This window comes from Sinohyriopsis cumingii, chromosome 1 (genome assembly GCF_028554795.1).
Source record: "Sinohyriopsis cumingii isolate HCF-2022 chromosome 1, ASM2855479v2, whole genome shotgun sequence".
Lineage (NCBI taxonomy): Eukaryota > Metazoa > Mollusca > Bivalvia > Unionida > Unionidae > Sinohyriopsis > Sinohyriopsis cumingii.
This window is the reverse complement of record NC_142961.1, coordinates 158,543,993-158,571,341: the sequence shown is the minus strand read 5'-3', so window position 1 is coordinate 158,571,341 and position 27,349 is coordinate 158,543,993. Positions and strand designations below refer to the sequence as shown.

The 27,349-nt window shown below is 34.2% G+C and overlaps 1 protein-coding gene across 2 annotated transcripts in view; it reads left to right on the top strand.

Annotated features, from left to right (window-relative positions):
• LOC149808224 (uncharacterized) overlaps window positions 1-27,349 on the top strand; it is an 80,578-nt gene that overhangs the window by 14,283 nt on the left and 38,946 nt on the right. For both annotated transcript variants that reach the window (XM_089975109.1, XM_089975118.1), the window contains 4 exons: window positions 7,544-7,681; window positions 13,803-13,901; window positions 18,764-18,987; window positions 25,276-25,521. In XM_089975109.1, the coding sequence (XP_089831235.1) occupies window positions 7,544-7,681; window positions 13,803-13,901; window positions 18,764-18,987; window positions 25,276-25,521 (707 nt within the window). The remainder of the gene's footprint in view (window positions 1-7,543; window positions 7,682-13,802; window positions 13,902-18,763; window positions 18,988-25,275; window positions 25,522-27,349) is intronic.

Here is a 27,349-nt window from a genome sequence, read left to right as displayed (position 1 = left end):
TTGTTGATGCCATTTCTCCTCGATGACTAGTCATATTGACATGATGCATTTACCAGAAGACTTTTTGCGATATCTAGTTGGTCAAAAATGGAAATGGTGTGAATATGATATCCAGTATAGCCCTTTGGTGGCCTTTTTGAAATACTTGCTTCTCTAAAATGGAAAGTTGTATCCACATGGGGTTTTGGACCAAAAGACTTATAATAACGTTATGTTTGTCCTAAATTAAAATGGTGCTGATCTGGTGTCTTCAAATTGTTATTGATACTTTTCTTCATTGGACGGTCATATTGACATTGGGTTTTAATCAGAAGAGTTCTTTGGTGCCTGGTTGGTCCAAAATGAAAATTATGCAATATCATCATCAGATGACTTCTTGTGATACCTGGTTGGCTCTAAATGAAAAAGGCTGCATGTTGTATATACATCTAATACAGCTGCCATGAGGACTGACTTGAAAATATTGCTGTTAATATACTTCCTAAATGGATGGTCATATTGCCATGGAGTTTTCAGCAAAAGACTTATAATGATGTCTGCTTGGTCCTAAATGAAAATGGAGCCAAGATTTTATCCAGTATATCCACCACAGCAGCTAATTTGAAAATCTCATTATCAGTGAAGAATATCAGAGATAGTTTCAGCACTTGGCAGTTAAAAGGAAGAAGTGGTCTTATCTTGAATTCCAGGAAATTCTTTTTGCCCAGTAGAGCATCAGTTCTGTCGATGGACTCTTGTTTTTTCATGGGTTTCATCTTCTGTTGTTTACATACCTTCGGGTAATTTCTTTGTTAAATACTACCTCACTTGTAACAAGTTATGAATCATAGTCTAGGCTTACAACTATTGTTAAAAATTAAGAAAATGAAGTTGCAGGAATATTGTATGGTTCATTCAAAGTACCAGTAATTACTGTAAAAACTGGAGGTCTCATGCAACTATCAGTAACTTTTGAGATATTTGATACCAAAGTTTTGAGTACATTTAGTTGAGAAGGGAGGTTAATTAAACCATTTATGTTTTTCAAATATCAGAATGGAATATAAAAGTATTTACTTGTTTGAAAATGTTTTGTGATATATTACAACTCTATGGTCTTAAACTAAGTAACAGAAAAAGAGTGAAAACCAACAAGTTTTGTAAAATTAAACAAATAATTTATGTCCCTAGAATACAAGGTGAAAATTTTAAAGAACTTACAGTAATGCAAATTAAATCCCAGATAGTTGAAACCAGTCCTAATGAATAAAGGTTTATTTAAATTCTGTTGGTATTCAAAATTGGATTCAATGCTGAAGATGTTGATGTGCCTGTGGTGGCCAATGACATGGTGTTGTCACAACAGTCTTTTGATGAATCACAATAATATAATCCAAGATGTCCTTGTTGGAGTTCACAATAATTCCAAGTTAATGTCTCTGTCCAAGAATATTATTTGAGAGCACTTTGTAGTTCCAGTGAATAAATAATCTGAATAAATAATTTCAACCAAATCAAATACAGTACTGTAAACAGCAGTACAAATGATTAAGCAAGATCATACAGCACAAATAAATAATTTCTAGATAAACAAGATTATAAAGCCCTCTATTTGACCTAGGTCACAATTTGCATTTTCTGAAAATACTATGACTTAATGGAATTCTTCCATTCTAGAACATTCTGTTACTAAAATTATAATATGGAATATGGTAAACATCGCACAGACTTAGTATTTTTGTGGGGGGAATTTCAAAAACCTTGACCCACACCCAAATAAATATGTTTACTTTTATTGATAATGATCTTAATATTAAACCTACACTCCTATTAAAATATTAGCTATCTATTACCTGCTTACCAAATAAGAATTACTGGTCAGGTAGGGAACTTGATTTTGGAGAAGGTCAAGCACAAAATACAGTTATAACTTATAATAATAGAGAGAAACTAACAAATATAAATTAAATATACATGGTAGATAGAGATATTGTATTGCTAGTGTGGCGCAAATTTAATCCACCTATTTTCAGTACATAGTCATTTGTAATTCAAGACCAGAAAATTTCAGTAAATTCTGAATATCAGTATCTAAGTCATATATTTATCATTTGTGTAAATGGTAAATACAGTAGACATCCATGCCAGGCCAGAGTTTTTTCATCTTTTGTCTCATTAGATAATTACATGTACATGTGGAAAATGCAAACATACTTTAATGCATTGCTGTTGGACCAAATAGTGGCACTTGAAAAGGTATAGAAAAAATCTGGCTTGGATCTATAGATTAAAACAGCCACTATCATATTCCATTTGTTTGACATAAATCCATTTCCAGATAACAAAACTGATTAGACTTCAATTAACTGAGATGCCAGCATCTTGTACACCCAACATTCAGAATATTACTGGATGGCCTAGAGACTTCCTTAAGTTTTACCTGTATGCCAGATAATATACTGCTGTTTTCCTAATTGTACTGAAAAGCAACTTATTTCTGCCAACTTTCTGTGTGTGTGTGAGATTTGGATTTTTAACATAGCTTTAAGAATTGTCCAGTCATATTTATGACATCATTACTATTTCATTGTGACTCCTAATTGATTTACATTTTCCAGCAAAGCATGTCATTTCTTCATTGTCACTGTTATCATGCAAACCTAGTATGGACATTAAAGGATATCAAAGAGTACAAGGTACAGTGTGATTGCACTGTAGCACGCTCCATTATAACACAAATTCGGATAGTTCATATGCATGTTTTTTTTCTTGTATGCGAACAAATTTGTTCTTCTTAAAAGTACGAAAATTAATGTGTAAAATGTTTACAATCATTTTGAGGAAGAGATCGTGTATGAATTCTAATATACGGCAATCTCATTGTGGCTCCTGAAATTTTGTATACATGTATTTTTCTCATACGTGAAAAAAATAGTTTTCTTCTTAAAAGCATGTTTTTCCCCTTATTGGAGACAAAATATACCATCTGGCTATTTTTTTGTTTGGGGTGGGGGACAACATTGTTTGTTGTTTAAATCTTGGGTTCGGAGTGGAGAAATTTAAATGTACCATGAAAGGAAGCTGACTTGGATATAAAATTCTCTGGAATCTATCTGTTGTTATGTAAATGAAATACTTTGTTCATATTGAAAAACCATCTTAACCGTGTGCATCGTTATGTGATAGTCCACTTATGCTGTCATCTGGCTTGAGTACTAGTATGTTGTGATACACTCAAATAGTCATGCTACCGGACTAGCTACAATCAACCAACCTTTGAAAGCAGGAACAGAACAACTACAATTCACCAAATGATGGCTGGTTTTTTTTTTTTAAGTAGCTAGAAAAATGTAGTTTTGTTGAAACTTCAAAGAAAACTGATCACCTTTGAAGCACTGATCATTCTGTATAAATATTAAGCAAATGAAAAAAACTCAGTTTTATTTAAGTTTTACAGTGCCACCAGAATAACAAATGGACAGTTGTTTGGTTCTCCAAAGTTCTGTAGTGGTGACTTGATAACACATGCACCTTCACCAATGTAAGCTGACTATGATCTTTATTAAAAATAAGCACCTTCCGTCACAGGAAGTCAGCACCATACTTAAATAAATGCAATGGTATTGGATGGATTGTTGCATATTCCAACATGACCAGAAAACATTTATTATGTTGTGAAAGTTTTCTTTTTGCAGAAAGAGTATGTATGCTTATGATTGCTCCCATTGGCAGCATAAAATGCAAATTCAATTTTCAATCTTTTGAAACCATAGATGTCTGGCCATCAAGTTACTTTTTAATTTGTTCACATGGTTTCATTTCCCTTTGAATAGCTTCGTCGATTGGGTAGCATCGGCATGATGATAGCTGTTTCCAGCTGATCAGAATCTAGGTTATTTTCAGTAAATGTACATGTAAAATGTGAACAACTATAGCCACATGCTAATGGCAACAATACTGTAGTGAATTGTTTAGTGACACATGTATGTTGACAATGGGATATACTTCAAATGAGGAGTACCATTTTTTATATACTTGTATGTGTTACTTGTGTTTTCTAATGGGATGTGACTGATATATTAGTTTTGTAATGTGATCTATACTCTTATTCATAGATTTTTTATATACATGTACAGTACTTAACACACTATAGACTGTGCTACACATTGTCAACATTCAAGTGTATTTCAGCCTGTTTTTTTCTTCATTAAATCAAAAGCTGTATTTTTGCGCCCACTTTCATTAACCATCTAGCTCACACTGGCATCTAGTTTTGGTATATGCATCATTTTCTTAGCTAACTGATTTGGTTGGTTATAAATGGTTTGATCTATAACACAGTCGGGTCCTGTAAGCTAAATTCCAAAATTTCAAACTTTTCAGCTTATAGTAACAACAATAATATTTGCATAAATTCTCAAACAAGCAAGGTTTGATGTAACTGGCACTGCTCACAAGTAACGAAAATGCAAAGGATCTTTCTGTATAGTAAGATGACAAGCTCGTATGAAAAACATTTAGGAGTCACACTTGATGACACTCATAATGGAGCAAACAAACTAACTCTGCATGTAGCAGGACTGCATTCAGATTATTTAATTTGAAAAGAAATGTTCGTTTTTAAAACCAAAATCAAGAATTTCTTCATACAGTTGTTTCATTTTGATTATTGTTCCAATATTTGGCAAGACTGTTCATCTTGTCATTTCAAACTCATTGAAGGCCTGCAAAAGAATGTGTCTAGAACTTCTTTGGATGAAGAATGTTCAACACTCAGTCACACATTTTAAAAAAAAACAATGACTCAGTCTCATGTTCAAAACAGCCTGGCACCATATTTTCTGAGTTCTTTTACTCCATTTTCAGAAGTGTATTGTTGAATCATGTGCTCATTTACTAGAAAATCAACTAAGTATCCCAAAACATAAGATGGAGCTATTTTGATGGAATTTTACGTTTGTATTTTCAGGAGGAATAGCTTACTTAATGATATTAAATTGTGTTCAACCCTTGCTGCTTTTAACCGCAAATATTAAACATTCTTTCTCACCCAAAATAATATTGTATACATATAGCTGTTTTTTGTTGTTGATTTTTTTATGAACTGCTTAATTTTATTGGATTCAAACACATATTTAATGTAGTGTATCTTTTGTTCATAATATGAATACTGTTCAGTTTATTACATCTTCACTCTGTATGAAAATAAAATCTAGAGTAATAGTAGTAGTTGTAGTAGTTTGTAGTGGTGGTAGTTGTTGTAACAATAGTAAAGGCAAAAGCCTTGTCAGATCTCCAGGAAGACAAACTACTTCTGCCAAAAATATAAAGCATGATGCAATTGACAGAGATAAAGATATGATGAACATTACTTGTATAAAATATGGTAATCAGGCAGACTAAAATACAGATATTCTTGGTTTGCTAGATTCATCTATATCGGGGATTGATGTATGTTGTCAGATTTTTAAGAGTATACTTATATAGATACAAAAAAGTTAAACTTGATAACATTTTCAGATGGGGTAATATTTGATACTATTTTCAGATAGGGTAATATTTGATACCATTTTCAGATAGGGTAACATTTGATACCATTTTTTAGATGGGGTAATATTTGATACCATTTTTTTCGATGGGGTAATATTACAAGAAAGATGTATCTTTGTCTTCATATTCTAATCTCTTATTTAGTATTCAGTAAATATTTAGATATCTTTCATGGAGTCAGAAAAGTGGAGTTACAGGTTAAATTACTTTTTTTTAATGTTGTGCCTCTTTTATTTATTATTATTTCAGTAGATATATTTCTAGTCTGTTTTACTACAAATAAACACACATATAATCATTCCGATCCTTTAAATTCTAATATCTTGCTACACTCACCTGTTCTTAGAACTTGTTTTCTTGTGTGAGGTTGTGGAGAAATTCATTTTTTCTTCCCACTTTATTTCTGTTTCACACACAATAACTAGATCATTTAAAGTGCATTTTCTGAATGTTGAAAACATAGTGCCATTTAAAGATGTGTTCCAGTATTAATTTGTTTATAATGATGTTTGCTATAATGCAGAAATTTCTTGGATGTACATATATATGTATATTTCTTTTGCGTGGTCATGACAGGCTGGAAATATATTTTACTAAACATTTTATATTTTCTTTCATTTAAATATAACAAACTTAGGCTTTTCTTTATATGTGTGGCAACTACTTTTTTGCACATTATATTTTTCATTTCATTTTCACAGAATCAAGAAGACTTTTTAAAAATGCAAGTGTAATAGTACAAGGGAAAAGTCTCACTGTAGTAAAACCTGTCATGAGATATCACTTGTCTTGAGAGACCATTATAGATTGGGCAGAAGGGACAGTCTTTCAAGACAGCTCTCCTGTACTTGTTTTGGGAGAAGTATAATTGATTTTTATAAACGCTAGTTTATGGGTTGTGGGCTTTCATTGCATCTTTAACACATTGTTGGCTGTAGCATTCCCAGGAGTGGGAGCTAGGTGTCCTTTCAAAAGGATACAGTGAGGCAGCTAACCCTGGCTGGCTTGGGCGGGTATTAAACCCATGACCCTTGGATTGCAAGTCTGACACTTTAGTAACTGAGCCTAATTGATTTCCTTGTACTTGTTGGTCACTGATGATCTAGTTGTGTGTCATTATGATAATGTGCTGAACCATACCATAGTTGGATAGCCTATCATGTACACTGACAGGATCACATGGTAGCATCCAGCTGTACTTCTGAGGTCATGCATTCCATGAGGAATGATTGTGTCTCACTGGTTCATTATTTCTGATGCAATATTGTAAAACCTGTTGGTTCTATTAAACCCAAAAGTTTTTGGGATCAAAAGAGAATGTGTTTACTTATTATTTCTTGGAATGACTAAAAATAATTAATATTTTTGACCATTTTTGCTACTCTTCACCTCGTCCTAGAACTTGTTATATTTTATCAGATTGTGGAGAAATTCATTTTTTCTTCACACTTTATTTCTGTTTCACACACATTCACTAGATCATTCAAAGTGCACAATTTCTTGGTCACAACAAGTTCTTGGTGACAGTCCAGAATATTAAATTAACCAAATTCAAGAATTCTGAACTGAAGTACTTGTTGATAGTAAACCTGATAAGTGGCTAAACTAAGAAAAACATGTGAATAAATAGGTCACCTAAATGCACTGATTTATCATCAGTGTTTGGTGTAACATGGTCATGCATACAGCATGATTACATTTAAATGTGGAACACTAACTAAAAGATTCTTTTCTCAATCCATGAAATAAGAAAAAAAAAAGACATTTGAACATGGTGCGTTCATAACCGTTTTTCCCAATTTTCACAGTTATGACGTTTTGGTTTTGAAATCTCAGAATATTGGTATGGTACTTGTTATATCCGAACATTAGTATAATTGGATCAGGTGCACATATAGTGTTACCCTTTTCCATCTGTCTAGTTCAGTTTTTTATTCAGGTCAGTTTCTTAGGCACAAATGGGACCTACATGTTTTGGTGAACACATTTCTACTTTTTTGTTTTTGTTTTACAGAGTGGCCTTGTAATTGTGGACAGTCCAGGAATAGGGGATACACAGGAGATGACAGATTTAGTGTTGGACTTCATCTTAGAGGCGTATACGTTTATCTACCTTATTAATAGTACTAATGCTGGTGGTGTTCAACAACGGGTTGGTAAAAGTATGGTTTAACAAAATTTGTTTATTGTGTGTGTGTTTATGTCTTTGGGTTTAAATATATGGAGAGACCCACCAAAACTGATTGCTTACTTTTGGAAAACCTGACTTTCGTTTACATTTCCATTTTGCTCCAAATGAGCAATAGTGGGAGGCAGTGATAGATGATGACAAATATTGTAGAAAATGGGGCCATTAAATTGGGCCTGTTTTTTCCCATCGGTCAATCCTTCCATCCATATGACTATCCCACTTTCATTCCAAAAAACAACCCCTTTAACTATTATTGGATTCCATTGTTTGCAAAGAATTATTCTTTTATTGAATTTCATCCAAATGTTATAGGTAACTTAATATTGATAAGGCTTTAGCTGGATTCGATTGTAAGCTTTCTTTGTGAATTTGTAGACCCTGATTTTTAGACCCACCTACCATATATGCTTGTTTAGAAGATTGGTCCATCTGCAAACAATGTAGACCCTGATTTTCCATCCCTTAATGTGCTGGCAAATCAGGGTCTGTGTTGTTTGTTTTACTTTTTAAACTGCAGAGACCTTGATCTGTAGTCATTATGTGATGATATGACTGGGTCTGTGCTGTTTGCATTTGGACTAGATGTTGTTTTCATTTCAGCCCAATTAATTTCAACCGAATTTCAGTATTCAAGAAAATTTTACATCAAGCTTTGTATTAATAATGACTTAGAATTTGATTTTTAGATTTCTAAATGATTTAGAGGCACTTAGGCCACGGACTGTTTTATACTGAGGTGTGATGTGATTTGGATTTTTAACATAGCTTTAACAATTGTTCAGTCATACTGCTATGATGTCTGCAGTGTGGCAGTTTATTATGTTGTCTAGCACTGGGGGGCATCATGCTGCAAATATGTAGCATAATGTCCGACCCAGTCATATTTCCCTGACACAGGCTTACCAGTCCTAAAACTAACCTTTTAGTGCTGAGTGCCAAGCGAGGCAGCTGTTAGTACCATTTTTATAAGTCTTTGGTATGACTTGGCCGGGGGATCAAACCTGCAACCTTCCTCATCTGAGGTGGGCGCTGTAACCACTAGACCAACGGAGTGGTTTATCTTCATGAGACTGCACCATGGCTTGATTGTTGGTATTTTACATCATAAATATTGTCTTCAGGTCCATTTCAGATATAATGTTACTCATTTATTATCACTGTTGTAACCAGGTATCCATAAATTTTCTGTTGAGCAACCAGACATTTTGAATTAATTTTAGGCACACATGAATGTACTGTTTACAGTATATAGTATGTTCTTTGAAAACTGTTTTAATCCCTGCATAGGTGTCATCAAGTGGTAACAGAAAACCATATGTTTTACCCCAGTAATTTTGCTATTGGTATCCAGAATTAAGGACCTTGAAAGGTTAAAGACTTTCTTTCATCAAGGGAGCTTCAGGTGCCACTAAGAAGGTAGGGAGGTCTTGTTAACCAGTGTTAAAATACAGACTGTTATTGAAAGTCACTCTTCTCTCATTACTTTGTCTCTATTTGTATCAATATTGAAGGAGTGGTGACTCACCACAACTCTTTCAGTGACTCAGACCCAGTCATTACTTAGAACATTACCCAGTTGACACAGAATATTATCCAGTTGGCGATGCAAGACATGATCCAGTTGGATACCAAGAATATGATCCAGTTAGTGTCTCGTGATGTGACATATTCAAAGACAAGAGCAATGCATGAGAGTTGGGAAATGACTTAGATGGGAACCAAACAGTGAGTGGAACTGAGAATATGACAAATCCAAATGAGGATGAGATCTGTCACATTGCCATTTGTCAGACAGATACAGCAAAGCTTCACTCCAACATAAATTCCTATCCCAAACATCCGCAGATGGCAAAACTGAGTATAGTATGGCTGAGCAATTGAATTCTACTGCAGTATATCCCTATCACCTGTCATGATGTTGCCACACCAAATTTGACATTGATACAGATATCTGTTTTATTTTCCCTTCCACTTCTGACATACCCAGATGAACAAGATTTATTGTCATAATATTCAACGTCATAACGCATCCTACAATTTTGACTGACTGTAATGAGTGATCAGAGGGTCTGTGTGATATTTACCAAACTGTTGCTTCAGTGGCATAGTGGTTAGAGCAGCCACCTCGGATGTGGGAGGTTGGGGGTTTTGAATCCCGTCAGAGTCATATCAGAGACTTCTGAAAATGGTACTAACAGCTGCCTTTCTAGGCCCTCAGCATTAAGAGTTTAGTGTTAGGACTGGTCGGCCTGGTGTCAGGATAATGTGACTGGGTGCGCAACCGGGCATTTTGAATTAGTTTTAGGCACAAACATAATGAATACATTAAAAATCATGTAGCCATTGAATCTATAATGTATGTTTGCATGAATAATCCATGCACACTGTACTGCACTGGTTGGCAAGTCATTGTCATGTGACAAACACTTAAGTTCTATCCCATGGAAGTAAACACTGTCGTGTGTGGCTTTAAGAAGCTTATTGCAGAAGGACCCAGAGTGGGGTGTATCTCTGAGGATCAGCAGTGTAAAAAGCCATCAACATGTTGCTTTTTGGTAATGTAGGTCAAAAGTGCAGCAAAACGTGACTTTGTATGATGTTATGTTTCAGTGAATTTGCCATAATGTCTCTGTTGGTCTAGGTCATCTTCACTTACTAAGGTTCTGATATGTTAACCCAATCTACGCCTTGGATGAATTGATAATATATTTCAGTGCTTTGTCCAAACAACATCAACTGGATTTTGATTTCATGAGTTGTCTCCCATATGTTATAATGCCAGTTAACCAATATGTAACAGCGTTGCATTGTACATTGGCCAAAAATGGTGGAGGCAATTGTCCTTAGAAAGATACTCGGTTGGTTTAGCATTGAAAGTATGATTATATACAAGATAGAACAACATGATTTTGATTGGATGTGGTGGCTTGCTGCTGCATTTAATAAATTCACAGACCTGAAGCACTGAAATATCTGATCTATCCGCCAAGGTATAGATAGGATTAACACATTGGAACCTTGGCTAGCAAAGATGGGTCTTGGTATGAAGAGAGCTTAGGATGCTTTATCTAACAGTGTCACTATCTTCCTTTCCTTAGCTGTATTTCCACTTTCACTGAATTTGCATAATCATTACAGGCATCATGAATCACTTATGCAGATTTCCAAATTTTTTTAGATCTAGTCATTACAGCATGGGTTTTTTATGATGCTTTTGGCTACTGTCATACTACAGCCAGTTGAATAGCTTCTTCTTTTTTGTAGTAAAAGTTGTAACCTTCTTAGTTGGGTTGCTGTTTTTGTAATTTTTATGCATGTGCGTACTATGGTGAGTAGTGCTCTTTCAGTCGTAAAACTGAGAATAATAATTATAATTGCTTGATTTAGGATTACATATGCCTACCAATAAAACAAAAAAGTTATAAAATAACAAACATCTTTATTGAGAAATTGATCTTTGAAATTTACTGTACAATTGTTCACTAAAGGATTAAATCACCTTTCTCTACCCCCATTTAACCACTTAACTGTGAGCAGTATGGCCTTCAGGCAGTTGAGCTATTACAAGCTTAGTCGGTGAAACCTCTTTTGATTGTCCATCAAAGTGTGAACTAGATCTGTCAGTTTTGAATTATGTTGTTGTTGTTGTATGGTTTAACGCCATTTTTCAGCACACGATAGGCTATACATGGCGGCCAGTATTAATGGTGGAGGAAGAACCCAGGAAAACCCCAGAAAGAACCACCGACCCACAAGAAGCTACTGGCAAGCTTACTCACATACCCACATTGGCCAAATCGGAGACTCGAACCCATGCAGATAGAGGTGAGATGGTAATGATCCGTAATGGAGAGCGCTTTAAACCACTCGGCCACTCGGGGCCTCTTTAAATTAAGTTTAGTCAGTGATATTATTTTCTGTTCAACAAGAAACAACCTTTGAAATTTACGTCATCAAATTATTTTTTTGACACTTTCATGGATCAGCAATCAAAGACAATTTGATATAATGATATTTTTAATGTTCCATGAATGGTATCTTTCTGCTCAGAACATGTATCAGTCAAAATCTTTGAACTGCAAATCGTGTCTGCAAATTCAGGATGTTATGAATGTTACGTAACATTTTCCTCAACAAAACTCCACTCATCTGCTTCTAATGAAAAATAAGGGACATCAGTTCCTGGAATTTACTAGTATTTCTATCTGAAACATCCTGGTGATCAAGGCACTAATTTTAATTCTGGATAAGTTGAAAACAGCATTTGTTATTACATCACAGTTATCTTTTACAAAACAATTTCCTGTGATACACAGTACACACTCATGTTTGGACTTGAATTTTTAGAGATTAGTTTGGTTCATTATGGCTCAGTAACACAAGTAACTTACCTAGTGATCTGTCAGTTAGAGTAATGTGCTTTGTCAAAAGACATGACTGGCTAATTTGGGCTGATCCAGTGGTAGGATTTGAATACACTCCCATTTGGTCGTGAGTCCACTGTGGCCTAACAGTGCTGATCCAGTGGTAGGATTTGAATACACTCACATTTGGTCATGAGTCCACTGTGGCCTATTTGCGCTGATCCAGTGGTAGGATTTGAATACACTCCCATTTGGTCATGAGTCCACTGTGGCCAATCTGGGCTGATCCAGTGTTAGGATTTGAATACACTCCCATTTGGTCATGAGTCCACTGTGGCCTATCTGGGCTGATCCATTGGTAGGATTTGAATACACTCCCATTTGGTCATGAGTCCACTGTGGCCAATCTGGGCTGATCCAATGGTAGGATTTGAATACACTCCCATTTGGTCATGAGTCCACTGTGGCCAATCTGGGCTGATCCAATGGTAGGATTTGAATACACTCCCATTTGGTCATGAGTCCACTGTGGCCAATCTGGGCTGATCCAGTGTTAGGATTTGAATACACTCCCTTTTGGTCATGAGTCCACTGTGGCCAATCTGGGCTGATCCAGTGGTAGGATTTGAATACACTCCCATTTGGTCATGAGTCCACTGTGGCCTATCTGGGATGATTCAATGGTAGGATTTAAATACACTCCCATTTGGTCATGAGTCCATCAAGTCAACCATAGAACCTCCACAGCTCCTGCCTTTAGAGACATTGTGAAGAAAAATAAATTTATTAATTAACTCATATACACAATAGTTTGTAGCTTTTTTATACATATTTTTAAAATCTTTATCAAGTCCCATTTGGAAAAGAGGTAAAGCAATAACTTTTCTGCCATGATCATTGTCAGCATGGAGGGGGCATGTCATGTTATCAGTGTTCCCTCAGCTACCCAGGATGCATGTAGGCAGATATAAAATCAAACAAAATAAAGACAGTGATCAGTAAAATTCTACACTGTGTATTTATTAGCAAGATCAGTAGAGTTTTTTCCATTATTGATACTTGCTGAAGGAAGGACCCTAAGACTGTCCCAAAACACACTCATCAACCCAGGATACATGTATATAATTAAAATAACTTAATGAAATATGCAAGTTTTGGTGCATTCTCTCTCTCTTTCTTTCTCTCTCTCTCTTTGATCATAGATAATTCTATCTAATGCCATGCTAATACTCTAGTAGCCCAATATGACAACGGATGGCAGCATGAGTTGGACAACAAAGACAACACGGATGAAACTTAGTATTTGCATTATTGCAAAGTCAATCTGTATGAAAACAGCGGTTGGAATGATGTAATGTAGCAAGTTTATAAATAGAATATAAAATAATAGCTGACATAGCATTTGCCATACAACAAACTACAGAATCAATTCAGTAGTTGGCAAATTGCAAGATACAGTTATGCAGAAGGAAAGTAGATCTAAGCACTTGCAAGCAGCTTTGAGAGTAAATCTGATTTTACAGGATTTGCTCATGGATAACTTTGAGAGTAAATATGATTTTACAGGATTTGCTCAGATCTTACAGTCTTTTACTCAGGAAATATTACCAATATGGAATTGGACATGTGGCTGGATGCAAGATCTGGCTACATTTAATAAGAGATTGATGATATCTGAGTTTGAATTTATATTAATATTCAGCTCAATATTTTTCCAGCTTCAGGACCTGATGCAGAAGGTGTATAGGAAGGCCCTTGAGGAACAGAAAATATACAGATCAGAATGTGCCCTTTTCATCTGTAACAAATGGGATGAGGTAGTTATAGGATCTGTATTATACATAACTCTACTAGTACTAGTCGAGGCTTGATAATAAACCTATTTCATCCCTTTGTACAAACTTCTAGCACATACCTGAGATGTCAAGAAAGATTTTACTAAACCCATCCTCATTTTAAATGACATGGAAGCCATCCTGTATATAACTTGTTCTTATTTATTTGTGTAATCTAATTCTCTACTCTGCATTCATGCAGACTTATTTCAACCCAAACAGTGCTGATTTTATTTGTATAATCTAATTCTCAACTCTGCACTCATGCATATTTATTTCAACCCAAACTGTGCTGATTTTCAGTTCATTTGATATTAAGCACAGTGATTGCTGGTTGTCAGTTAGGTTGTTTAAGGCAGCATGATTGATTGCCTGTTGTCAATTCAAGCGATATTAGCCAGCATGGTTGCCAGCTGTCAGTTTAGATGTTATTAGCCAGTATGATATCTTGTCAATTAAGGTGGTGTAAGGCAGGAAAGTTGCCAGTTTTCAGTTCAAGTGTTGTACTAGCCAGTACAATTGCCAGTTGTCAGTTCAGAATAAATTAGCCAGTACGATTGCCTGTTGTCAATTAAAGTGATATTAGCCAGTGCCAGTATGATATCCTGTTGTCAATTAAGCTGATATAAGGCAGGATAGTTGCCAGTTTTCAGTTCAAGTGATATTAGCCAGCATGATTACCAGTTGTCAATTCATGTAATATTAGCCAATATGAATGCCTGTTGTCAATTCTGGGGACACTGTCCAGTGTGATTGCCTGTTGTCAATTCAGTTGATATTAGCTGGTTTGATTGCCTGTTGTCAATTCAGGTGACACTAACCAGTATGATTGCCTGTTGTCAATTCAGTTTATATTAGCTGGTTTGATTACCTGTCATCAATTCAGATAACACTATCCTGTATGATTGCCTGTTGTCAATTTAGTTGATATTAGCTGGTTTGATTGCCTTTTGTCACTTTAGTTGATATTAGCTGGTTTGATTGCCTGTTGTCAATTTAGGTGACACTAACCAGTATGATTGCCTGTTGTCAATTTAGTTGATATTAGCTGGTTTGATTGCCTGTTGTCAATTCAGGTGACACTAACCAGTATGATTGCCTGTTGTCAATTTAGTTGATATTAGCTGGTTTGATTGCCTGTTGTCAATTTAGGTGGTATTAGGAATTTTGGGTTTATTACTTTTTGAAATGGGTATCCCATTCTAATTAGAATTAGATTTGCTTAATTCTGCTTACTTTGCAGACTGCTCATCTTTTCCTACATTAAAACTACATTTCAATATTTTGCTATAAAAACAATGAACCATACTTGTAGACTATTCCAACTACCAAAAAACTTGTCTTTTGCGTATTATATGTGGAGTCAAAATTCAAACAAGTGTTTCTGCTGGTCACAAATTTGTCATAATCTTTAATATTGATGACATAAAAATTCTTATTCAAGGTAGTTATGTGTAATAACTCTTATTCTTCAGCATACATCTCGATGACTATACCTAATGCAAACATGTTGGGTTGTTTGATTTACCTTACATTACCTATTTGCCTAATGGGTTTTTCAACAGCAATGTTCTAAGGACTTGACATGGCATCATCCTAGTTATTCTCAGCCAGTTAATTGATCTATGCAGTGGTGGTTGCTGATCTCTGACCATGTTACCTTTTAGTTGACTCAATGATAATCAACTATATTCCCTGCACTGAGGATAGTTTTACTTGAGCTGAAAACTGGACTGTTTATTTTTTATACAGACTACATGCTTAAGATATGCATGTGCTGGTAAAAAAAATGTTTTCTTCCCCATAAGATTATTTAAAATATTGTGTTTTGAAACATGACCTTATCAGGGAGTTTGGGGTCAAAAATAGTGCTTTTCATGTGACATAGTCTTGTGGCAGGTACAGTCAAACCACTTATCTCAACCTTGGTTATCTCATGCACCTATGCATGTTGAGCATTTTGGTCCGGTTCCAAAAAAATTCCTTCATTGTTATGCTAATTTTTAGCCCCTAGTCTTGACCCCTGTGTTGAGAATATGTTTTGGTTTGAAGTAAAATGTGGACCCACTTATTTCAATGAAGTGCAACTTTTAATGTCCATTTCGAGAAAGTTTTACAAGAAATGATCATCAAAAACAATTGATTTTCACACTCAATTTTGGTCAGTTACATTTTGCTACTAGTCACAAGTCAACAGTGACAAAGAACAATTCTTTAAGAAAGTACAGTCCTACATGTACATGTATTTAAATTGGCCTAGATTTGGTCTTCATGAGAAAAATATTGTTTGGCTGAGGCTGCCATGAGGATGAGGCTATTGATAAAAAAAATAAAAATGTGAACAAATCATAAACTTCTTTGTGAGATGTCTTTCAATTAAGCTGATGGCCAGATATCAGTTAAATAATATATGTAGTTAGATTCATGGCAGCTGTAGATACATGTATATCATATATTTCTTTCCCATTGGCAATGACATAAGCAAATCCATTTCGCATACATTAGGGTGGTTAGGTTTAGATAAATTTGTATATTTTATTTCTTCGGGGGTAATGGAATTTTATTTATTGAGGAATATTAAAACTATGATATGTTCACTGCAAAATATAAATCGGCTGTGGAATTAAAGAGAAAACAGAGCACATATTGTACCTTTATTTCAGAAAGTGCACATACTTGTATGCATACATGTATACACATACATGTACACACAAGTAATTTATTAACAACACTTTTCTTTTTGTATTGTCTGCTATGTACAGCTGGAGTCTGAATTCTGAATTATGTCGGTAAAGTTATGAAATCACAACACTTGTTACTAAAGTAAAACTGAATACTTATAAAGCAATAATTAATCTTAAAACTACGACTTGTTCGTTGGCATGTTCCAGTAAACCTAAGAGGTCTAAGAGAAAGGAATAAAGGTCAAGTTACTGTAATGGTGTAGTACACTGTTACAGTAACTTAAGTGTTGTAAAAATTGTGACTTGTTACTTAATCTCATTTAAAATACCCCCAATTTTTTTTTCTACAACCTGGCATGACTGAATTATTATTTTTATTGTGCATTAGAAATGGCATGTTTTTTTAAAAACAAAACTCCTCATTATTTGTACTTCAGATGCATAATCATTGTTCTACAGTAGATTTGTCAACTAAACTCTGATATCTCGGGACCCAGTTATGTAGATATAATCGAGATGGCCAGGTTTGACTGTATGTTTAAACTGATAAAAAATGTATCGAAACTCAAAGTTTTATTTAAAAAAACAATTTATGTTTTCTTTAAAGCATTTAATAGAATTACAAACAGAAAATAGTTGGTAGCTTTTGCATTGTCAAATATCATCACTACACGCATAAACGTAAATGTGCCACTCACATTATTAAAAAAAAATGAGCTAAACAAAAAGATACACAAAGTTTCTGTCTTTAAAATCTATAGAATACAGTCTTAATTAGATACAGTCTTTTGCTGAGCTCAATAGTTTAGTAGGGAGTTAGAAGGTAATGCAGATTTCAGCTGTGTTCATCATTCCACTCAGGATGGTATTGTTATTCTAATTTCCCCAAAGATCTTCTTTAATGTTTAACAGCATAGAAAACTATCTTTCTGCATCAGCATTACTTTGAGGAAGTGTCCATCATGCAGGTTTGAAAATGACAGCTTGTGCTCAGCACTTTTGTTCTTCAACATGCATTTATTTGATTTTTTGTAATTTCATCGATTTGGGAATTTCCTCAGTACTTATGCAAATTTGCCTGATGGTCTCTGCTACAGTGTTGTTCAAAGGACTTAACACTTACCTGTGTCAGTGATTTAAATAATCTGTGGAAATAATAAATCTTGTGACTTTTTTTTCATTTTTGCATTCACAAGTTTTCTCTCATGAAATTAGTTTCATGCATTTCATTTAAAATTGGTACTGATGTGAAATACTACACTTCTATGTCTCTTTGATATACCTAACTTGAAACAGATTGGGATATTACACTTTGTGTACTTAACACATGTAAATTTTCCTAATGGGCTTTTTTCCTCAGCTGTGTTCAGAGGACTGGTGACACAAAATCACTCTTGATGTCAATCAAGTAATTTGCATTTTTTGGGTTGTTTATCTGTGATTGCCTTGATGACAATCAACTATATAAAATTCCCCTTATGACAAATTTCCATGTGCATTAAGGATGACTGTTTACTATTTATACAGACTCCAGTTTAGGGTCAGGACAGGTCTCTGTCTTGTCTTTTTCACATGATTATTGAAATGCTTTGAGAGGGGGAGGCTGGTGGTCAGGAGTAAAAACTAGTGACAACATGTTCTAGCAGGTATGCATTCAATGAAGTTGCCATGAATTAGACTTAACAAAATAGAAATAGAAAGTGCAGTGGCATTGATAATGCTACAGTCACTAAAAAACTTAGCTTGCTAACATAGTACGTTTGTTGCGAATTTTGCATAATATTACATAACCAAAGGGGTGCGTTACCTAATTTGTTCATAGGGAAGTTGTACAGAAAAAAGACTTGTACCTGTCATGAAGGCGTTGGATAAAAATTATGATCTTTAGTTATCTCCCTTGAAGGTGACACAGAAATTGAAAATAGCAATTTACTTACCCTTTCACAATCAGTATATACTCATAAGTCTTATCTATCTTCAAAATGATCGACTGTCCAATAATTTGATTGCAGAACTGTGTCTGTACAGTTTGTTAGAACTAATCAAAAAAGCAAACAACATAGACTCAGATCTGCTGGTACATTTTGCAAAAGCAGATCAGGAACTGTTGTTTACAGTTCAGGTGGACTTGGAAGTGAGTATTGATGTTATATGTTACAGGTGCCAGTCAAAGAGAGACAAAAGGTGTGGGAGGATACAATAGACAAGTTAAAGAAATGCTGGCCCAATTTTGAGGTCACCCAGGTGTACAAGATGTCAACAAAAGAGGCCTTGCATATGCAGGAGAATAAAAAGTGCATCACACCACGATTTGCAAAAGTAATGGATAGTATTGGCAACCTGTTACCTCTAGGGCAAGACATTCTTGTTATGAGGAGTTACAGGTATGTTTTAACATAAATCCTCATTCAAAATACACATCATTTAAAGTCTATTAACTCTCGATAAACCCAGCCCCTTCTATAACAAAACTTTGACAGAGTTTTCTTTAAGAAATATTTTTTTTTCAGTGGTAAGCCCACACTCCGTGTTTCAAAACATTAACAGGGACAGTGTTATAATAGGATCATCATTGTAAAATGGAGATGGGTTGGGAAGTGGATTTTCCTTTATGCTGAAATATTTTGTTAATCGAGGACAGAATCTTTTTACTTGATGATATAAAATATATGGACAGACAAGGAAGTCAAAATATTTGGGAGTGGGGGGAGGCTTTCCAGCAAAGGAGGAGCAGAACATAATTATTAAAAAAAATTCTTTATCCCCTTCCCTTATTTGTTAATTGTTTAGTCTGTCAAATCTGTCAAGTAACAGTATTGTCATGATAAAAAATGATTTGTAACTACCGAAATTCCTGATGTGATTATCTTTGATTATGTTTGGATAAAACATGAATTCTACCCAAATGCACCTTTTAACAGAGGAGAGGGAGAGTAATATGAATGCTTGTCAGAGGGCCATTCAAGGGGGCAAACACTGTAATATGAAATTAAACATTCTCTGATCTATATTAGATTTTGAGTATTGTTTTGGAACTGTTAAATGAAATAAAATGAATTAGACTAATTAGATGAGAAAGAAATAGAACTGCAGTGGTATTGATAGAGCTACAGTCATTAAAAATACTTAGCTTGATAAACTAGCTGGTTTTTTGAAATTATTTTTATATTACGTAAAGGCAGGAAGTTTTATTTAGATATTTTAATCAGTAATTAGTATCTTATCACTGTTTTTTTCCATCAAATACGTTATCCAATCACACTACATTAGGAATATTACCCATCTACCTCGTGAATGCAGCCCTACTAAAAGACAGTGTCTTATTCTGTTCATCCTGAAGGGCAGGAACTTTTGTCCATTACCTCCCCTTGAAACATAGTTTACTTGAAAATTTGCTATCCCTAAATCTGAAATTCCTGTAAATTAAAGTGACTGTTAGAACCAATCAATTGTATTACCTCCAACTTTTAATTAAAAATTCCACCCTCTTCCCACTCCAGACTACAAGTTAGCAAGTACAGTGCTTATACTGTTGCATGTAGAAAAAATAATTTTCTTCCATTTGTAACTTGCAACTTGTTCAGTGTTACTAATGTTCATGTAGAAAACTTTACATTTTTGTGGATTTTTATTGATTGCAGCTGTGTTTTCATTTGAATCATGATGGAAGTGCCTTCATTTTGATGTTCTTCAGACATGAAAGCCATCATATCAGTTGTAGTACTTGAAGTTGTCACTTGTCATAAAACCACATTGCCTAAAATAAAATGCATCTGTATTTACTGAGCCAGACTAAAAAACACGCTGTTCTCTTGCCATGAAGGACCAAATATTTTACATACCAAATATTATATTGCGATTAAGTCAAATCCAGCTGCATCTGCACAGAGATCTGGAGTCACATAATGTGCCAGCAATTCTAGGTCTTTGAAGGAGTAATCAGTAGAACATAATATGCTGGCAGATCAGTTTGTATGTTGTTTGCATTTGGACTTGACTTGCATGCAATAAATAGGCTGCTGTAAGTTGAGCTGTTGAAGACCCTTCTATTTCAAGAGAAATCTCCAGCTCAAATTTTGTAAATATCCTAACTGCTTGGGTCATTACAGGACTCTGCATCATTACTGTCAACAATTAGTTCATTAATTTTGCCACAGAAGTCATCTTTGTTCCTTTTCATGCTTTTCTAATTCCATATTTCAGTGTTAATTTCTCAAAGTTAAAATTTACTGCTGAAATTAAGCTATGACAGTGCAATAACTCATTACAAATTTCTTGCAAGGAAAGTAATTGGCCAAGTTTTGTCAAATAGTGCATGCTGTTTTTTTGTGATAATGGTTGATTCTGTCATCAGTATTTCATACTGCTGTCAAATATTCAAATTCATGGTGGTACTTCCCAGGGTTTTTCTGGGTTCTTCCTCCTTCAGATATACTAGTTGTTATGTATAGCCTATCATATGCCGAAAATTGGCATTAAACCCACACAACAACTCTTGGTTTCTATCCTTCTTTACTACACAAAGCACCTATTGAATCCATTTATAATAATAAAATACTCATTAAAACTGTACGATCCAATGATCTGAGAAACATGAAAGTTCAAGTTGAAGAAAAAAGACTATAATCAGTTTGCCTTGTTTAACATTGAATAATTTTGGTAGCTATTTATCTATGAGAATAACCAACATAATGTATGGATTATGAAAGCATTGTAGTATCTACTGTTAGACACTGTTCTTCACTAAACAGATATATTAGTATGAAAGTAATTACCATGTCTTAATCAAATGTTTTTCTATGAATAAAAAGGGTACATTGTTATCAGTAATTGTATTTAATACATTTAACTAATTGCTGAATAAAAAAATCAGATCTTTCCCACTTTCTTGAAACCCATTTTAATAACATATATCCAAAGTAGTATATTGTCAGGTATGGAGATAATCCACTCAACATTAATTAGCTTAAATGTAGTTATGGTAGATCTTCTAAAATCACTCGAGACCTTATATAATAGTTCATCTCCACTGTCCTTGAATTCATTTAACTGAGCAATATCAAATACCACTTGTGAAGGCATAATTGAGTTACTTCATAGAGAATTGGTTGACAGATAAATCTGGGGTTTCATGCATTTGTCTGGTATACAGGTACGATGCCAGTTTTCTTTGATGATACAGCAGCTTCTCACTGTGATGCTCTTTAAAGATATCATTGAGAACTACTACTGTCTATTCAGTGACGAAGGGGCAGTGAGTCACATGCAGAGCTTACGTGGTACCAGAATCAAGTTAGCATACAGAGAACTGCTTAGGATCAGGCAGATCCATAATGGTAGATTTTGTTTTGACCACTGTGTCAGTGATATTATGATAGCCAAGAGAGCAAAGCTTAACTTCACCCAAAAAATTTATTTATTTATTGAAAAGATTGAAGTTTTGTTTTGGTTTGAGTTGATAGCTTGCCTAATCAAACCAATTACTGCAGTATGGGTTGATTTGACAGTTTGCCTAATCAACCCAATCACTGCAACAGGGATTGAGTTGATAGCTTGCCTAATCAACCCTATTACTTCAACATGGATTGAATTGATAGCTTGCCTAATCAACCCAATTACTATTATTTGTTAGTCATGAATGGATGAATATCACAGTATAATCATTCATAGAGATACATCATCCCACAAACCTGTAAAATCATTCATAGAGATACATCATCCCACAAACCTGTATAATCATTCATATAGATACATCATCCCACAAACCTGTAGAAGTATTCATAGAGATACATCATCCCACAAACCTGTATAATCATTCATAGAGATACATCATCCCACAAACCTGTAAAATAAATTTTTAATGAGAAGTTCACAGAGTATCCACAAATATAACATTTTTTTTTTAACCAGACCATAATATTTGATTCTCACAGATTTAAAGGCTGTTTTCTGCAAAATAACTTCAGTTCTCTATCATTTACAGTTAAAAATATTTTAGGATAGGAAGAAGCCTATAGATCTTGGTTTCGAAAGGTCAGTGGTCAGTGCCACTGTGACAGAAAGAAGAATAGTAGTTTCTGCTCAGAAAGTTTCAGTTATTTAAATAGAGAAATATTAAACGTGGATGGCATCTTATATGCAGTTTGTGGTACTCATGTTCTATGGTTGAGCTTTAGATGTCTCTGTAGAAATCATTCTTAGTTTCTTTAACAACCATTCCTCTTAATCAGAATTACATGGCTTATTGTGTTTTATTTGGCTCATAGGTTAGTATAAGCCAGATGAGTGATCCCATGCCTGTTTGGCCCAGGGGAAAGAAAATCACATCCCCACTGTTTGGACTTAAGACTATGACTGCTAGCTTTACATTTTATCTGTCTCACCTGATGCTATCCACTTGTCCATTGGTGGCTTTAGAACAAAACTTGCATACTGTTTGTTTTAGTTGCAGTGTGCTACACAGTCAGTGCACTTCTTATTCAAATTATTTAATTTACTATTATTTGCTGCAAACCAGATTAGAAATGTACGGAATGTTTTATACCTTTGTTATATTATGTGACCTTTATCCAAGTGGTGATCTTTTCCTTTTTCACTGATTTAGTTTTACAATATGGAGAGTGTTTGTGTGCTCTACAGACAAAACTTTTGTTTATGTAGTACACTTCTTCACGAGTTGAAGTACATTATTTTGGTACCACAAGATGAAATTTATCTGGCATTTACTCAGGAAAAGAAAATTTTCTATTTGATTATATACTAAACATGCTTTTTTGAATTAAAGCTTAGAAGATTAAACTTGCTTGTTAGCACAACACCCCAGCCCCCTTTGTGTAAATTCACCTCACTTTTTGTAGCTTGATTATATAAATATCAGTGACTGAAGAAAATGGTAGGATTTGGATGACCTAATCTGTCACAGTAAATTAAATTTTGGTCATTTTTATAAACTATTTGATCATATGTGACCGCAAAGCAAGCCCGATTCAGCAATGAATCACAGTGGGTTTAACACTTGTGTGGATGAAGTTACGGAAACTAACTTCTATGAGACACAGATGGTGCTGAGTAAAATTTCTTCAGCAAAAGTTAATTTCCATGTCTGAAACATATTTGTTTTAGATCACATAGTGTTTGTTTTTGTTGCTGCAGATATCATTTCTATAGGAACAGACAATCAAGCATCTCATGGTATGATGGGAATTCTTATATTTTCACATATGAAAGTATAAGGATACATGTGAAAATATAGGAAGGAAAAAATTTGAAACTTGTATAGCGGATTAGTTTATATATTTCACATTTATGTAAACAATAAAATACCTGTATTTATACTCTATTTAGAACTGGTACAATGTTATTGTAAATAAAAAATAAATGATTCTTCAGGTTTGGAAGTGAAAATGTCCAGAAAACTGATATATGGAAAACCTGTGTTGCACAGTTGTTTAAAAATGTGTCTTGTACAGTTATTTAAATAAAAACTGAATAAAACACTCTCAATGTTGTGAATAAAATGTCTTTTGGACTTTAACATTACTTACATTACAATAAGAACAATAGGAATATCTCAGTCAAGAATTGTCTGATGCTGGGTATATAATGGTTTTAGTTGGTTTTAGTTTTTCTAGTATTAGATGGCATTATCAAAAATATTTTGTCATTCTAATCAATAGACATAAAACATTATGACCAAAGAATTTCATCTGCTATGTTGTCTATATAGTGGACAACATGGTGACCGGTCACACTGAAGTACTAGGTTTGAATCCTCCTGAGTACTTAATTTTTTAAGAACTTTTTTAATGTGCTTTTTTTACTTGAAACAATAGAAGAATTGTGTTGCTACTGATATTTTTTTTCAAATACACACAAAATAAAAGAGGTAAACAGTTGACATTACTGCAAGAAGTCTGTTAGATCAATCTGTTTTACACTTTGGCCAATATGTCTGAGTATAAAATGAATAGAAAATTTGCTTGTTCTGAGTGAATATTGGATGTTTTTCACCTAATGGGTGAAGATCATGAGTTTTTGACCTACTTGATGAAATATATGCTATTTACTTGATAAAAGCACACTTCACTGTATGAGAATATTTCTTTTTTATTATAGATTCCTCACTGTATGAGAATATTTCATTTTTATTATAGATTCCTCACTGTATGAGAATATTTCATTTTTATTATAGATTCCTCACTGTATGAGAATATTTCATTTTTATTATAGATTCACTGTATGAGAATTTTTCTTTTTTATTATAGATTCCTCACTGTATGAGAATTATTCATTTTTATTATAGATTCACTGTATGAGAATATTTCTTTTTATTATAGATTCCTCACTGTATGAGAATATTTCTTTTTTATTATAGATTCCTCACTGTATGAGAATATTTCATTTTTATTATAGATTCACTGTATTAGAATATTTCATTTTTATTATAGATTCACTGTATTAGAATATTTCTTTTTTATTATAGATTCCTCACTGTATGGGAATATTTTATTTTTATTATAGATTCCTCACTGTATGGGAATATTTCATTTTTATTATAGATTCCTCACTGTATGAGAATATTTTATTTTTATTATAGATTCCTCACTGTATAGGAATATTTCTTTTTTATTATAGATTCCTCACTGTATAGGAATATTTCATTTTTATTATAGATTCCTCCTTCATTTTGTGGACAAGTGCATCCATATATTTGACTCCCATTTGCATCAAGTGCATTTGAGTCTAGATGAGTGGAAGAAACAGTATACAGACACAAGAGAGAGGCTTAGATTTCTTGTCTCAGATATTGACTCCTTCTTTGATGCACAAGAGAAGGATTTATCCAAGAAGATAGGACACACTGCTAATGACCTCAGAGAGTATCTTCATGAGAAGAAAACATTGGATACACTTTGCAGGTAGAGCATTTGTGATACGTGATCTTCCTACTTTCAGACAATTTAAAAATTGCCATCCATATGTGCTGACAAGTAAAACCTAACATGTAACTTTGTATCCCACTCCCTATAATTGGATGAGTTTTACTTTTGGTTAGTTTTGCAATGTGGCATTGTGTTGAGCTTGCATTATCCAATGTATATGTCTGTCCACATTGATATCTTCAACTTCTCAAAAGCTGCAGGTCAAGTTTAAGTCTGACATGGTTGGAATGTTCCTTTGGAGATGCTCTACCAACATTCTGTCCAGGATTGTGACTGTTTTGGCTTCCATAGCAACCAAAGTGGAAAACTTGTTTTTGACTTTTTATCCAGAATGATGTTGTCCATCCATTGTTCATCAGTTTGTTACCAAAGACTTGAGGTCTTCATTAGATATATATATGTACCAAACTTTGTAGATGGCTTGGAAGTGGGATAAAGACTTGAGGTCTTCATTAGATATATATATGTACCAAACTTTGTAGATGGCTTGGAAGTGGGATAAAGAAGAAGGTTATTGATTTGGGGGTAAAAATGTCAAGATCAAGAAAAGAAAAAATTCTGAACGGTAACTGTAGTTCACACCATCTGCATTTACCAAACTTTGTTAATGACTTGCACTTGGAGTAAGGAAGAAACCTATTAATTTGTGGGTCATAAGGACAGAGGTCAGGGTCACTGGCACTGGAAGAAAGCAAATGGCTTCAGCACTGTAAGATCAGTTCTACTTCGAGGGCCTGGAAACACATTGTGGATGGCATGCACTTGGGAAAGGAAGAAGCCTTTCAGTTTTGGGTCAAAAGGTCACTGACAGAAGAAAAATGATTTCTGCACAGAAATTTAAGTTCTCGACCATTTACCTTAAGCATAATTTGTGGATGACGTACATGTTAGTTAAGCAAGAATCTTATTGATTTTAATGTGAAAAGGTCATATGTCAAGGTAAGTGACTGAAATATGAAAAATGGTTTTTGCATAATAAGTTTAGTTCTAGATAATGTGCCATAACCAAAGTGTGTGTTGGGCTTCCATTTGAGGTATGAAGAGACCTATTGGCTTTGAGGTATAAAGGTAAGAAATCAAGGTTATTGTGGCTCAGAGAAAAATTGGCTTTGCAGAGTTATGTTTGTTTATAAGTAAGTTCTTTGACTAAACTTTGTGGATGGTTTGCTCTTAGGATAATACAAAACTTAATGATTTTGGATTTCTAAAGGTCAGAGGTCACAGTCATGTAAGTCTAACAAGAAAATAATAGATGCCACACGTTGAGTTTAGTTCTGTACCACATACCTTGACTGTGTTTCAGCCTGGATGCACCCTTGTGGGGCTTGCACAAATAGATGTGAAGTCCAGTCTCCAGTAAAGAAATTGAATACAAAGTGGCACAAGAAAATGAATAAGTTGCATATATTTTACCTTTATTACGATACAAATGCACCAACAACCATTTAATGTCCAAATGTCTTTTGCTTGTTTTATGCAAAAAACAAAATACATCAAGCAGCCATTTTGACTTGCACTGGACACTGTGCTTGAACTGTCTGAATTTTCGCATTGTCCTAATCCCATAAATGTCAAAACTTGGAATCGTCCAGCAATAATCATAAACTTATTACTTATAAATAATTATATATCCCATAATATTTCTTCGTTGAGAGGTTAGGAATCAGGACACATTACCAAACTGTAATAGTCTCAATGAAAATATAAAACAAATTGAAGAGGGTGAAATGACTTCCAAACCCGTTTTATTAACATTTTCACATTTTCGACTAAAAGAAAAATGTGTAGTCTCTGCAGTTTTCCT